A 13,914-nucleotide genomic window follows, 5' to 3' on the forward strand; every position below is an offset into this window, starting at 1 on the left:
AGTTACTCCATGATCATTGTGTAGGTGTCTGCCATCTCTGCACAACTGTAGCTTTGGCTGAAGAAGCCTTCATTTGCTTATGAATACTAGTGGATCTTTGCAGTGGCCACCTGTTCAAAGATGCACACCTTTTCCAGTAACTCTAGACAGGACCTCCCTCAAGTGCATTGCAAATAGTAATTTATCCTTACAGAATACTGCTTTTCCCCCTCATCCTGACACCCTTCCTTCTTGGTGTGACATCTCCTCAGCATGGTCTTGTGCATCCACATCATATCCCCTCTGTCTTCTGCTCTTCAGTGAGATCATATCTTTTCTCTGACCCCACATACCCTTCTGCATATTGTCTTCTTTTCTGTGGACATCATTCCAGCATTGTCATGTCTGTCTCTCTCTGCATGTCCTCTAGAAATGCACAAAGTACTTGGAGTGCTGCCAAAGCAGGGGCCAGTAGAGTGGAAGCATTACTTCATTGCTTAGGGGAATCTACCCCCCAGAAGATGCATCTTCATAGGTTCATAGGTTCATAGGTTCATACTAGGCTATCTGCCCGAGGGCATTTACAAGCCTAGCCCATAGTTTTGTGGCTTACGCCACCCCTTTAGTATGGGGAACTATACCCATTATTTTGCTGTGCCTCTGTTGAGCAGTGACACTGAGGTAATCCCTGGGGTATATCTGCGATCTCCCATCCATTGGTCAAGATTTCTCTTGAACAAGGCCAGCGAGGTGCTCTGCCTCACATATACTGGGATTTTATTCCACAGCATAGGGAGTCTTTGGGTGATGAATCTATCCCTCCAGCACGTCCTATTAATAGCCGTGTCGAGGTTTAAGTCTCCCGCCCTTGTGGCTCTGACGGATCTAGATTTTTTGAGGTGAAGCATATTCATCAAATCTGGGTTTGACATGGCCTTGTATGTTAGGCAAAGGTCACCTCTGAGCAAGCGTGGCGACTGAATAGAGCTGGAGTTCTTTCAGTCGGGCAGCATAGGACAGATGTTTGAGACCCTTTATCCTTTTGGTGAGGAACTTTTGTGGCCTCTCCAGCTGCTGCAAGTGTCGGGTCAGATACATTCCGAATGGGGCATTGTACTCAATTATTGGTCTGATGAGTGATGAGTATAGGGAGACTATGACCTCCCTTGATCTAGATGAGAATCCCTTCATGATAAGGTGGGCAATGTAGAAGGTCTTCCTAACTACTTTAGCTACATGGGTGTCGAATGACAGACTACTATCAACCTGGGTCCCCAGGTCCCTGATAACTTCTTCTGTGCTCAGTGGATTGCCACCTATTTGGTAGCTAGGGGTAACCTTGTTTTTCCCAAAGGGTATGACTATCGATTTTTTAGCATTTAACTTTAGGCCATGGCTCTGGCACCAGTTATCCGTTTCTGTGAGACCCTTCTGAAGGATATCTGTGTCAGATGTGTTTTCTACTATGGCGCCCAGTTTGCAGTCATCTGCAAACTTTGTCAGCCATAACCCTCCTGTGTTTGCTTGTACTTCGGAAATGTAGATGCCAAACAAGAGTGGGCCCAGGACTGAGCCCTGTGGTACACCACTTGTGACAGGCTTTGAGTCTGACATGGCGCCAGCAACTCTGACCCTGTGGGTTCTGTCACTTAGCCAGTTTGCAACCCATCTTGTGATGTATGGGTTAACATTTAAGCTGATGAGTTTTTCAATGATACCCGAGTGGGGTATTGTATCGAAGGCCTTCGCCAGATCGAGGTAGGCTGTATGGACTGCCTTTCCCTCATCAATGGCTTTGGTGACTGTTTCAAAAAGTCAACCAAGTTTAGAAGGCATGATCTGCCTTTGACAAAGCCAAACTGGGATGGATCCAAAGTCTGCAAATTCCCTATGTCTTTATTTATGAGGTCCATTATGATCCTCTCCATGGCTTTGCAGATAAGGCTTGTCAAGCTAATGGGCGGTAATTTCCAGGGTCGGTGGAGGCACCGCCTTTGTGAAGTGGGACCACAGTTGCAGTGCGCCACTCCCTGGGTACATATCCAGAGGTAAGACTATGATTAAACAGCTGTCCTAGCTGTGGGTTTAATTCCTCGTTGAGTTCGTGGAGCACACAGCCGGGGACACCATCAGGTCCCATGGATGCTGTGTTTTTGCTTTGGAGAGAGCAGTTCTCACTTGGGCGTTGGAGATGTTTGGGCGGCTGCAATCGCTTGGTATAGATATCTCTCCTTTTGAGGGGGGGGTGAAGTTTGTACTGAACCTGTCAGCTAGTATGTTGGCAATGTCTGTAGGATCAGTAATCTTCACATCATTTTGAACTAGTTCTGAGCATATCTGGGAGTTTCCTCCCAGGTTTCTAACATAGTTAAAGAAGGCCTTATGATTGTCTTTTGAGTCTTTAGCTATTTTTCTCTCAAAATTTGCTTTGGATGATTTTATGAGTGCTCTTAGTTTTTTACTTATAGTGATCAAGGGTGTCTTACCTTTTAAGGATTTTGCTCTATCTTGTAGTAGCTTCCTCCTTTTGTTGTAGAGTTTGTTTATGGCTGGGGTCCACCAGACTGGACGCTTGCCTTTGGTACAAAGAGTCTTTGTTTTGCTTGGGATTGCCTTATCCATGCAGTCCTGCAGGTGCTGGTAGAAGGCATTTGTAAGTGATTCAGCGGCTTGAGTACTGTTTTCCCCGGCTCGGGGCCTTAAAGGAGACCACACTAGTCTTTAGAAGTGTGAAGTCGGCCTTTGAGAAGTTCTTTACTGTGGTCTTTTTTATTTCAGGTGGGGGTGGGATGAGGACCTCCAGCGAGATTAGTTTGTGATCTGATCTCACCAGTGAGGGGTATACTTCGGTGTTGAACATTGTGCTCCCATGTTCGTGATGATGAGATCAAGTATGTTTTCTCCTCTTGTGGGGATGGTGACTAGTTGTTCCATGGCATTTGAGTTTATGAATTCCAGGAACTTTTGGGCTAGGGTGTTTGGGCTTGAGTAGTGTTCCCAGTCTATATTAGGGTAATTGAAGTCACCTAGTATGATGGTGTTTGGTGATACATTTATCCCTCTAGTGTTTTCAGGAAGGCCATGTGAGGTTCCTGAGTTTGTGAGGGTGGCCTGTAACATGCTACAATTTGCAGAGCAGTCTTGCCTGTGGTTAATTGCACCTGGATGGTCTCCGATGCATCGTGTGTTGCCACCAGTCTTGAGGTGTGGGTGTCTTTGATGAATATGGATACCCCCTCCTTTCTTGGTATTGTCCGGATTTTGGGGCGGAACGCATGATAAGAGGTAAAACCTGATAGTGCTGGGGTGCTCTCAGGAGCCTTGAACCAGGTTTCTGTCACTGCACAGACATCAATGTTCTCCATACTGAGAAGGGTCTCGAGTGCATGCATTTTGAGATTTAGACTTCTGGCATTGAGCAGCATTACCCTTAGTTTTTTTCCTTTTTTGTTCTAGGGTGGTAGGTTTAGAATTTGAGCCTTGCCTAAAAAGGCACTATGGGGTGGCAAGAGCCTTTGCCAATATCCGGAATCCCAGGGTGACAGGTGCAAGCCGTCCCTTGCGAAGCAGCGTGGCTTGTCCAGCATGTCATCCCAGGCAGACAGACATTGGATCCCCTTTGAATGACACCAGAGTTTAAGCCAATTGTTAAAGCTGATCATCTTATCTCTGTATTGTGGCATCATTCTTGGTGAAGGTAGGATACTGCTCAAGGTCAGGGTCATACCTGCCTGGGCTACATAATCAGAGAGCTCCTCAATGTCTCTTTTCATGTAGTCCAAGGAGGTACGTCTCAGGTCGTTTACACCAGCGTGGACAATGACTGAGTCGTATTTGTACCTGCTGTTGAGAGACCTGAGTGCTTGCGTTATGTGGCGGATTCTAGCGCCCGACAGGCAGCTTACTGTGACCTTCTCCTTAGTCTGGAGCGGGACGTCAGTGTGTCTGACTATGGAGTCACCAATGACTAGTGTGTCTGGCATTGTGTTTGGCCTTAAGGGCTGTGACTGTTTGACACTCTGACTGTGAGGTCTATGTGTTGCAGGTGTTGTGTTCTGAGGTGGTGGTTGTTTGGGTGTCTGCTTTGGTGGCCTCTGCTGTTTTGGTAGATTTTTGATCAGAGTCACCGAGTATGTCTTTGTGTGTTTATGTGTATGATTTGAGGTTGTGATGGTACTATGTGAGACTGGGTCTATAGTGTGTGTGGTAACCTTCTCCTCCTGACTGGTCTTGCCAGTCCTATGTTGAGAGAGCTCAACCTCCAGTTTGGCCGTATAGTTGCATCTCTCGCATGTATTTGTGTTTTGTGGGAGGAGGAGAGGGTTGTCTGTGTACATGAGGCAATTGTAACATTGCCTCAATATTCCCAGGTTCACCAGCTGAGCAGGAGAGGACACTAGCAACTGATCCTCGACATGCTAGAAGGACTAGACAAAAACTTTAAAAGAGATTCCGGGGGATGTGGGTGACCGAGAAATGGGGGTTTGCCTTTTTGGGGTGCTATCTATAAGAGTGCCGTATCAAGGTAATAAGTACTGTAGGAGCAAGTGCTAGGTTTAACAGATAGAGAAAAGTCTACTTGGAGTCAAGTAGAGATGATCTTTTTAGGTATTAGAGAAAGTGCTAGTAACAGGGATGCTTAAAGGTAAGATTGAAAAGAATGCACTCTGCAGTGTGCACTAGAGAAGTTAGATATGAAAGTAGGTAACTTGAGTTTTACCTGTTTAAAAAGTTAAGGTTTAGTGTAGAGTTACTATTTTTAAAACAGCAAAATGGACTGAAAGGGGTGGTTACTTTTGTATTTTGGTACTATGAAATACTGTAGGATGGCCAATAAATTTAAATAATTGAAGGGGTGGGACTTCAAAAGTGATGGTTTTGTGATTACTCACATAAGCCAGTGAAAGTAGAGAGAAATGAGATATATGGTCAGATTAACATAATCTGAACATTTTGTTTGCTGATGCCACAATCTACTAATCCTTCTCTTGGTAAACACTGCCAAATCCCTTTCCTACTCTTTATCTATTAGTGCTACTCTTCCCAGCGGACACTTCATACCAGGGCTGTTACCCGAGCATGGAACTCCACCTTTCTTCCCACCTACTTTGCTTTTCCAAGCTCTTCCTTTGAGTCTTCCTCATATTTTCAACTGCTGCCCCTAATTTTGTGTAAAATCAGCAAAGAAGCTGATCCTGTTCTGCACTCCTCTGATATGTCTACCAGGGGCACAGCAAAGAACACTGGACTTAAACTCTGTGTCCCTTGTTCTTTAAATCATCACTCCTATTTTATATATTCTTATTTTTCTTTAAAATGTGTTTGCCAGTGTAGAGCACTGACCACAACTGACCAATTTTAGTCTGAGATTGGGAATCCAAACCAGATACAAATTATATTTAATGTACAATACCAAGAGTATAATAAAAATACACATCTGTAAAATACTTTAGTTGGCTATTAAAAATAAAGAGTATCTGCAAGTGTACTATACATTATTTTCAAAATTCAAGGCAAATCTTATGTAGAAAGTGAAATGTCTGTGTGAAAACTGCAGCTGTATATAGTTAAGTGGAGGTAATACTATAGCTGAGTGGCATTGAAGGATGTCAGACACAGGCAGTGAATATCTGAAATGAAAAGTTAAATTAAAATATTATGTGAATGAGAAGTGAAGATGGGTGAAATAGTATCTGGCATATGACAGACAGGTAAACCGTTTACTGAACAGGAAGCCACTTTGCTTTTCTTTTCAGTGTTTTACAGTGGTATCATTTTGGGGTAATAAATCGACTGTTTTTATTGGTTATTGTTTGAATATGTTTGGAATTTGTATTTGATGCTTAAGTTATAAGGGGGGTGCTATATCCCAGTTGGGGGAGTTGAATGCCTTTGGCTGTTCTGGAGGTTTTAATAAGAAAGAAGGAGAGCTTACTGACCCAAAACAGGAGAAAGTTAACCTTTTTCTATTGTGTAGTCAAGGTTTAAGGAGAAGTTAAGGGAGAAATCAAGCCAAATGCCAATGTATTTAAAATTAGCAAAGTTGTCTGTGGGGGTCTTTTTTGTTTTGTGGCAAAAATTACAGTTTGGGCAATTCCTCTTACATATACCTCTACGATCCGTTTTCATGTCTTCTTATATGTCTGACTCTAGTTTTCCTACCCAGTCTTCTCTGCTAGCCTCATGTTTCTACCTTCTCTCACATCACACTTCCCCCTTTCTCAGTTGACTAACCAGTCCACTACCAGATCTATCTTACATGTTTCCTCTGAAGCTCCCCAATCCTTTTGCAGATTCCCATATCGTGCCACGTCAACATTCCCAGCTATGACACATCATGAGCACCTCACCTCTTATTTTCCAGCTCTACTCTTTTGAATTGTACTGCTCTCCTCTTGTGCTGCTCTGTTCATAGGTCCCACATTTGCTTTTTTATTTATGCAAATATCTTTTATTAGCACCTAGCTAGATAATTTTACACCAAGAGCTATTTATGACATGTTAACCAAATAGATACGTTTAAAATTCATTGATCAACAATTAGTATCACATTGATCCTAGTTCAACCAAACTAGTATCACGCTGATCCTAGTTCAACCAAACTAGTATCACACTGATCCTAGTTCAACCAAACTAGTATCACACTGATCCTAGTTCAACCAAACTAGTATCACATTGATCCTAGTTCAACCAAACTAGTATCACACTGATCCTAGTTCAACCAAACAACTAGTATCACACTGACCCTAGTTTTTTTCTCTCAACAAGAATCAAGTCAAGGTACTCACTCATGTCTGGATGACATTGTATATTTCTTTATGGAGATGGTTATCACTACCCCCTCCCCTTCCACTAATGTGTATGGTTTTTAATGCACTTCTTATTTTGTGACCCATTTAACACTTATGAGGTCTGCTTACAGTTCATTAGGTCTGCATAGCTAGCTGCTATCTTTCTGATTCTCTTATATTGTCCCTACCCTGCCTTCTTTCTGTCTCAAGCCCTGTTATTTGTTTTATTTGGTGCTATCACCCTTTTGATGTACTTCTTCCTAATATCTATCATGAATCTTCTGCCACAGTCTGCCAAGCATGCCACTCTCAGGTCTGTCTCCTACTTTCTGGTAAGCTTCATGACTGCACACTGCACCTGACTCTTGTGATGTGAGCATATTGTGCATTTCTTCAGTCTTCCAAGCTGAGTTTTCTCTGCTTTTCTTTATAGGAGAACCTTTCCATTTGCTTGATCATCTTATGGCAGTCCTTTGAATCATTTTAGCCACTCCAGTCACCTTCGTCATGCAGGTCTTCCAGATCTAAATGAATATCACCAGGTAAGGCCTCGACAGTGTCCTATAAAATGGCAGGATAACATCAGTCTTCTTCAGAGTCACTCTAGCTGTGGTTAAGCAGTCCAGAATATTGTTTGCCCTAGACAGTGCATCTGCATACTGTTAAACAAGAATGAACCTGATATGATTATTGCACCCATAAGTCCCTTTCTTTAACATTTTCACTGCCACTCTTAGTAGATGATATGCAGTTCTTGGGCTGGTTTCCCACAGTGTATCGCTTTGCAATTCTTAGCATTAAAAATGTGCATTTTCTTAAACAAATCCAGAATCTTTTGCAGATTTAAATGCTGACCACCTACCCCCCAATGACACCACTGACTCCCTTTTAGTATCAGTAAACACATTTGTCTTGTTGGCTACTGTAGTTTGATTTCTAACATATGCATTTTGAAAAAGGACCATGTGAACCATCAATTCCATAAAATCTCACTTAAGGTTTTCCCTGCCTCAGGAGGTCTGTATCTACACAACTATTTTGTTTTTACCTTGCTAGCCATTTCTGCACTCATTTAACTCTCACTCTGCACTCCTTTTGGCTTCTTGTAGCCTTTGTTGTAGCAGCTGGGAAGATCTTCTGTGTGTGACTAATCCTCACTGCACATCAGTTGGAGTCTATACACTGAAGACTTCCATCAGCCTCTTCATTACTGAAATGAAGAGAGATTAGGCTGATAGGTTTCCAAGTTTCTAGGCTTCATTGTACTCAGCTCCATCATGCAGTAGCAACACTTTTGCTTTTTTCTAAAGAAATGGCAGCAAACCTTAATCAATGGAAATACTGTGCAACTGAGCATTGGGTACAGTTAGTCAATGAGCACTATTCCACTTCTGGAGCATGGTTACATCCAACCCTTGAACAGTGGTACATCTATCCCAGAGTACTGGTACAGTCAGTTCTTGAGTACTAATCCAGTTCTGGAACAGTTACATCCAACCCTTGAACAATGGGACATCAATCCTCTGAATACTAGTAAAGTTATTTCTTGAGCACTAATCCAGTTCTGAAACACTGTTACATCCAACCCTTGAATACTGGTACATCTATCCACTGAGTACTGGTACAGTCAGTTCTTGAGCATTAATCCATCTCTGGAACAGTTACATCCAACCCTTGAACACTGGTGCGTCTATCCTCTGAGTACTAGTAAAGTTATTTCTTGAGCACTAATCCAATTCTGGAACACAGTTACATCCAACCCTTGAACACTGGTGCGTCTATCCTCTGAGTACTAGTAAAGTTAGTTCTTGAGCACTAATCCAATTCTGGAACACTGTTACATCCGACCCTTGAACACTGGTAGATGTGTCCTCTGAGTACTGGCACATTAAGTACTTTAGTACTGGTACATTACATCACTAAGCATTGCTAAATTACATCTTTGAGCACTGGCACACCCCTTCAGTTCTTTAATTGTCTCTTTCCTCTGCCATAATCCTTCTGTAGTCCCACTTGCCCCAATACCCCCCTCCTAACTTCCATGCTACAACCTTGCCTTCCTCTTCGTTTGTAAGCACCAATGCAAAGTAGTGGTACAGCACTACCAAATGCTCTCTGATGCCCACCCACATACAGAAAACTAATAACCTCTCTGAGGATTCTGCAGTCCTCAGTATAGTGAGAAATCATTACTGCACATCCTAAACTCCTTTTGCCATTTCTCACAATCCCAAGATATCTGCCCTGCCCTTTCTTTTAACTCTAAGCAATTTTGTCTTCATTTACTCATATCTGATTCTCTCCAAGTTCCAACAAGCCTTGTGGTTGTAGGCTCTGCTCTCCTCCTTTATGACACCCTTTACACCCTTGGCTAACCAGACGGATCTTGTTTTCAGTTTCAATTTCCATCTTCTGATACAATTTCCCCATCCCTCTCAACACTTGTCATCTGATGTACTTTTATAGGTCTAGCACACATGTTGTCTGTCTTTATCTGCCAAGTTTCTTGCCTTCCAGCTCATCTGCTTGAACCCCACTCACTTATACTACCTGTGCTTGATTAAGAATCAAACAATTCCATTGTCATTTTTTCTACCCACAACTACTTCCTCCACTTTGGTTAGTACTGCATACAGAACTTTATCTTTTTTATTTGGGAACTTAACCTTCTGTTCCAGTCTGGCATCCACCAGTGTTTCTATGTTTCTCATTCTTATTAGAGGGGCTGCTCCAGTTCAACCTTGGCTTATTAATATCACCCAAACTTTTGGTCTTCCTTTTTGTAGTCCACATTCAGATACTTCTTCTTAGCCCATTCTCATTTTCCTCCCCTACAATAGGATTGTTGACTGACATGGCTGCCCAGAGCGTATCCTTCAGCTCTTCTACCATTCTGGGTTAGGGTACATCTGTTTTCCCCATCCTCATCCTCCTCTTTCACAGATCTACCCTCATAATACCTCATTATCATAGACATGAGCTCTCCGAGCTTTTATATAATGATTTGCTCTAGTAACAGCATGCCCACAATTCTAGGAAATTGAGAGAAATGTGAAAACAAAATAACATAAAAAAAAAACAGAAGCAAGATTTACAGCTGTACTGAAATTCCATTCCATAACATACAAAATAACTGTCACATCTGCCATTTCGCAGGCCACCACTCAGATTAACTGCATTTTGTAGTTAAGAATACTAAAGAAATTGTACAGTTTGATATTTGAGAAAACAACAGACCATGAGATGTTTGCTCAAAACATTAATGTTTTTCATTGATCACACATTTATAATGCAAAGAACATAACATTAATGTGGTTAAACAAAACACAATACTCACTTGGTCCACCTGATGGCAAATTGCCAGGGTAAGGCTTTGGTGGCTGCACTTTTCCCATACCAGCCATACCTGAGGAAATAAAATGGATTACTTCAGTTATGAAAAATAAGGGCAACTTAACCTAAAGACAGAGGTGTATGACAAAGTGACATAATACTAAAAGAAGTTCTAACCCTGTACCTCATACACAATGCTTAGATTACCTCCAAGTGACATCTCTTGATATCACCATTTTACAAATTTGAATAAAAACAAACTACAGTCTAATAGCACACATATCTTCTCTAATGTCTAATGTATGCAGTATCAATCAGCATAGACATATACATGTTTAAAAGAAAGATTAGTAATAGCATGTTTTAATTTGGGGTTAGGAACTCAGGATTTAGAAAAAATCTTTAGACTTCCTAAATGTGAAAAGTGGTTAAACAGGATGTGTACAGAAATGGCATTTCTGATTATACCTTGTTACTACCATGTGCCTTTGTCTGAACAGACAGTGCATGCATACAAAACAGGGCTCAGATTCCAAACCTATTCGTCAGAGCAGATTAGCCTCATCTCTGAGAAGAAGCATCTTTTAATGAAAGGTGGAGTACTATCCACATGCAAACAAGTTGCACAGCAGGAGGCTGAAATTATGCCACACAAGGCAACAGTTACATGTACAGCGCTACTTTACATATCACAGACTACTGAATTTTGCAAAAAATATTACAATGAAGTAAGATCTTAGCTGTAGTCCAAGCAGCAACAATCGAGAAGAAGGACCAGGATATGTGCCAGAATGGGTCTATGTCAGATGACCGAGTTTTCAGAAACTAGAAATTCATATGAATGAGACCATATGACAGAGGTTCCAAAAACTCAATCATCAAAAGAAAACAAAAAAAAAATCTACCTTTTTTACCCCCTGCAAATTACATATACCAACTCCAAGATCGCACTGCAGTGAGGAAAGGGTAAATTCCGATCAGCACTGTACTGCGATCTCCATTCAAAAGCTTTGGGTTTTAACTCGATCATATTGTCTCAAGCATATCAATTTCCACTAGCTGAAAACTTGATCAACTGATAGGAACCCGTCAGGATACATGCAGTGAGTCTGCAGCAGAGATGTTCTCAGGCACAGTGCATCTTCCTAAGAGAAAACCGAAAACACACTTAATAAAGTACATTGTACTATACGGTCAGGAGAATTCCCTAGGACCCTGAAATATCCAAAGCCTGCAGAAACCTGTACAGAGAATATATCCATTGTACCAGAGATCGAACATGCCAGCCACATATCTATATGGGTATACAAAAAACATTACACAAGTGAGGTTGTACTGAAAAGTTGTTGTCCCTTCACTATCACAATGGACGGTAGTATTATCTCACATCTGAGTTCATATGCTACCTGTCATTTGTAATTAATGTTACAAAGAGAGTTATATCTTATTTAAACAATGACATTCCACAACAAGCAAATAGAGAGTATTATTTATACAGGGTATACAACTTGAGTCATAGTGAATATTGAACAGGAAACAATCTGTCAAATGGCTCTCATCCTCCTCACCTTTCCTTCCCATCTCCACTGGTGTTCCCCCACGCTCCATCTTGGGACCCCTTTTGTTTAACATCTTCACCAATGATCTTTACACCTCATGCAAAGAGTCCTCCCTTATTCAGTATGCCGACGACTCCACACTTATATCCATCTCAAATAACATTCCTGAACTACAGTCCCTGACCCAACAGGTCCTACTATCCACTGAACAATGGCTCTCCCACAACCTATTGATCCTAAATCCCAAAAAGACCAAACTCCTACTTTTCCTTCCCCATTCCCTTTCTCATCACAAAACCTCCTTTTTTATTACATCTTCTAACAACACAACTATCCAACCTGACACCCACACAAAACTCCTAGGGGTCATTATCAATAACGAACTAAAGTTCAACCTACACATACTCCAATGTATAAAAAAAAACAAACCAGAAACTAGGTCTGCTGTATCGGAACAAAAAATTCCTAACCCCTGAATCTAGACTTACCCTGGGCCAGGCACTCCTCCTCCCCTCCCTCTTATACGCCACCCCAGTTCTTACCAATATCCAGGCCTCAACTCTAAACAAACTCCAACAGACTTACCATAAAATAGCCAGATTCATTACTAACTCCCCATACAACTCACACCACTGCATTTCTTTAAGCTCTCTTCAATGGCTTGAACTTCCCCAGTTTCTGCTATCTTATCAATTTCATATGCTACACACTATTCTTTATAAACCCTCCTTCTGTACATCTCTATCTTCCTTAGTCTCCATCTACATCCCATCCCGGATCCTCCGTACTTCTAACCAACAATTACTTGATATCTACCACCCAAAAAAGGTCAGTAGGCAAACTACTCTACAAACACTCCCTTGCCCATGCTTGGAACAAACTTCCCCTTGACTTACGTTCAATCTCCCACACCTCACACTTTAAAAATGAACTAAAAGCTTATTTTCTCAATTCCAGAACCTACCCTTGCCATGACCCTACCTAGTCTTCCTTCCCTTTATGTACCTCAAAAGGACCATACTTAGTACCTCATTACACCTCTCTCTCCAATGTGTCTACTATGCATTTGCACAATTTTATACAAACAAAAAATGTTAATTGTGGACCTATTGAACTATATCAATGTAAAATTGTTACTTAGTTTCTTTTTAATGCAACTTTAACTTTATGCACGTAACCCAGCATATGTGAATCTTTTTGCAATACTGCTATTATATCAATATTGTTTAAAATTGTACTACTGTAGCTTTTCTCCTCGGGTCTCCACTGAAAATGGGCCACAAGCCCAGTTGGACAAACCCGGTTAACAAATGTCAATAAATAAATAAATAAATAAATAAAATAAATAAACTGTAAAGTGTACCAAAGGCTTATAAACATGCTATTTTTTAAAACACATAAAATGGGGAGATTAAAAGGCAATATAAACAGGAAAAATATGTTAAAGTAAAAGCAGACTTTCAGATAATGGCAAGCAAAGAAAGAGACATATTTAAATCATCAGTGAAGATAACTGGAGGAAGGAAAGACAAAAGGGAAGGAGGAATGATCTGTTCAAGAAGATTGATCATGCTAACAGAAACTTTCATGTAAAAATGGCTATGAAAAAGGACAGAGATATGAGGGGCCTAACAAAAACAGAAGATATTAAGGAGAGAATAGTACACAGAGACAAGCAGGCATATTTAAATCAGCAGTGCAGAAAAATGCTAAAAGAAAAGAGAAAGGGAAGGAGAACAGATCTGTTTGAGAAGACTGGTGATGAACAAAAGATATTAAGAGGAGATGGTTAAGGATATACATAAGAGCGATATAAGGAGGACCCTAACATTACTGATACATATTATGGTATTTTCTCTGATCTAGAGTTGGACATCCTGCAGAATGAAGTTAATGGGCCTAGACAGCCTTACTAACCCAACAGGACTGCGGGAAGTAGAGGAATTCCAGTTGAATTACTCAAAATAATGCAGAATTCTTGTGTTACAGTGCTGCTTGGAATCTGCAGGCAAATTTGGAAATTAAAACAGAGAACAGTATTTTGGAAAAAGTCAATTTATATTCCAATTCCAAAAAAGAGCATTGCTAAAGGATGTTCTAATTCAAGGTAATGCAAAAGATTTGCTGGATAATGGAGAAACAAAGGGAGCCCCAGAAGAATATTTATGTCTGCTTTATTGACCACTCTAAATCATTTGACTGTAGTTTGCTGAACAAACTTTGGCAAATGCTTAGAGAAATGGGGATATGTG

At 41.1% G+C, this 13,914-nt stretch overlaps 1 protein-coding gene across 3 annotated transcripts in view; it reads right to left on the bottom strand.

The window, feature by feature from the left end:
* LOC122817246 (E3 ubiquitin/ISG15 ligase TRIM25-like) overlaps nucleotides 1–13,914 on the bottom strand; it is a 1,463,860-nt gene that overhangs the window by 366,389 nt on the left and 1,083,557 nt on the right. For all 3 annotated transcript variants that reach the window (XM_044090466.1, XM_044090465.1, XM_044090464.1), the window contains exon 10: nucleotides 10,108–10,176. In XM_044090466.1, coding sequence (XP_043946401.1) covers nucleotides 10,108–10,176 — 69 coding nt within the window. The remainder of the gene's footprint in view (nucleotides 1–10,107; nucleotides 10,177–13,914) is intronic.

Source organism: Protopterus annectens, chromosome 12.part0 (genome assembly GCF_019279795.1).
Source record: "Protopterus annectens isolate FY-2018-M chromosome 12.part0, PAN1.0, whole genome shotgun sequence".
Lineage (NCBI taxonomy): Eukaryota > Metazoa > Chordata > Ceratodontiformes > Protopteridae > Protopterus > Protopterus annectens.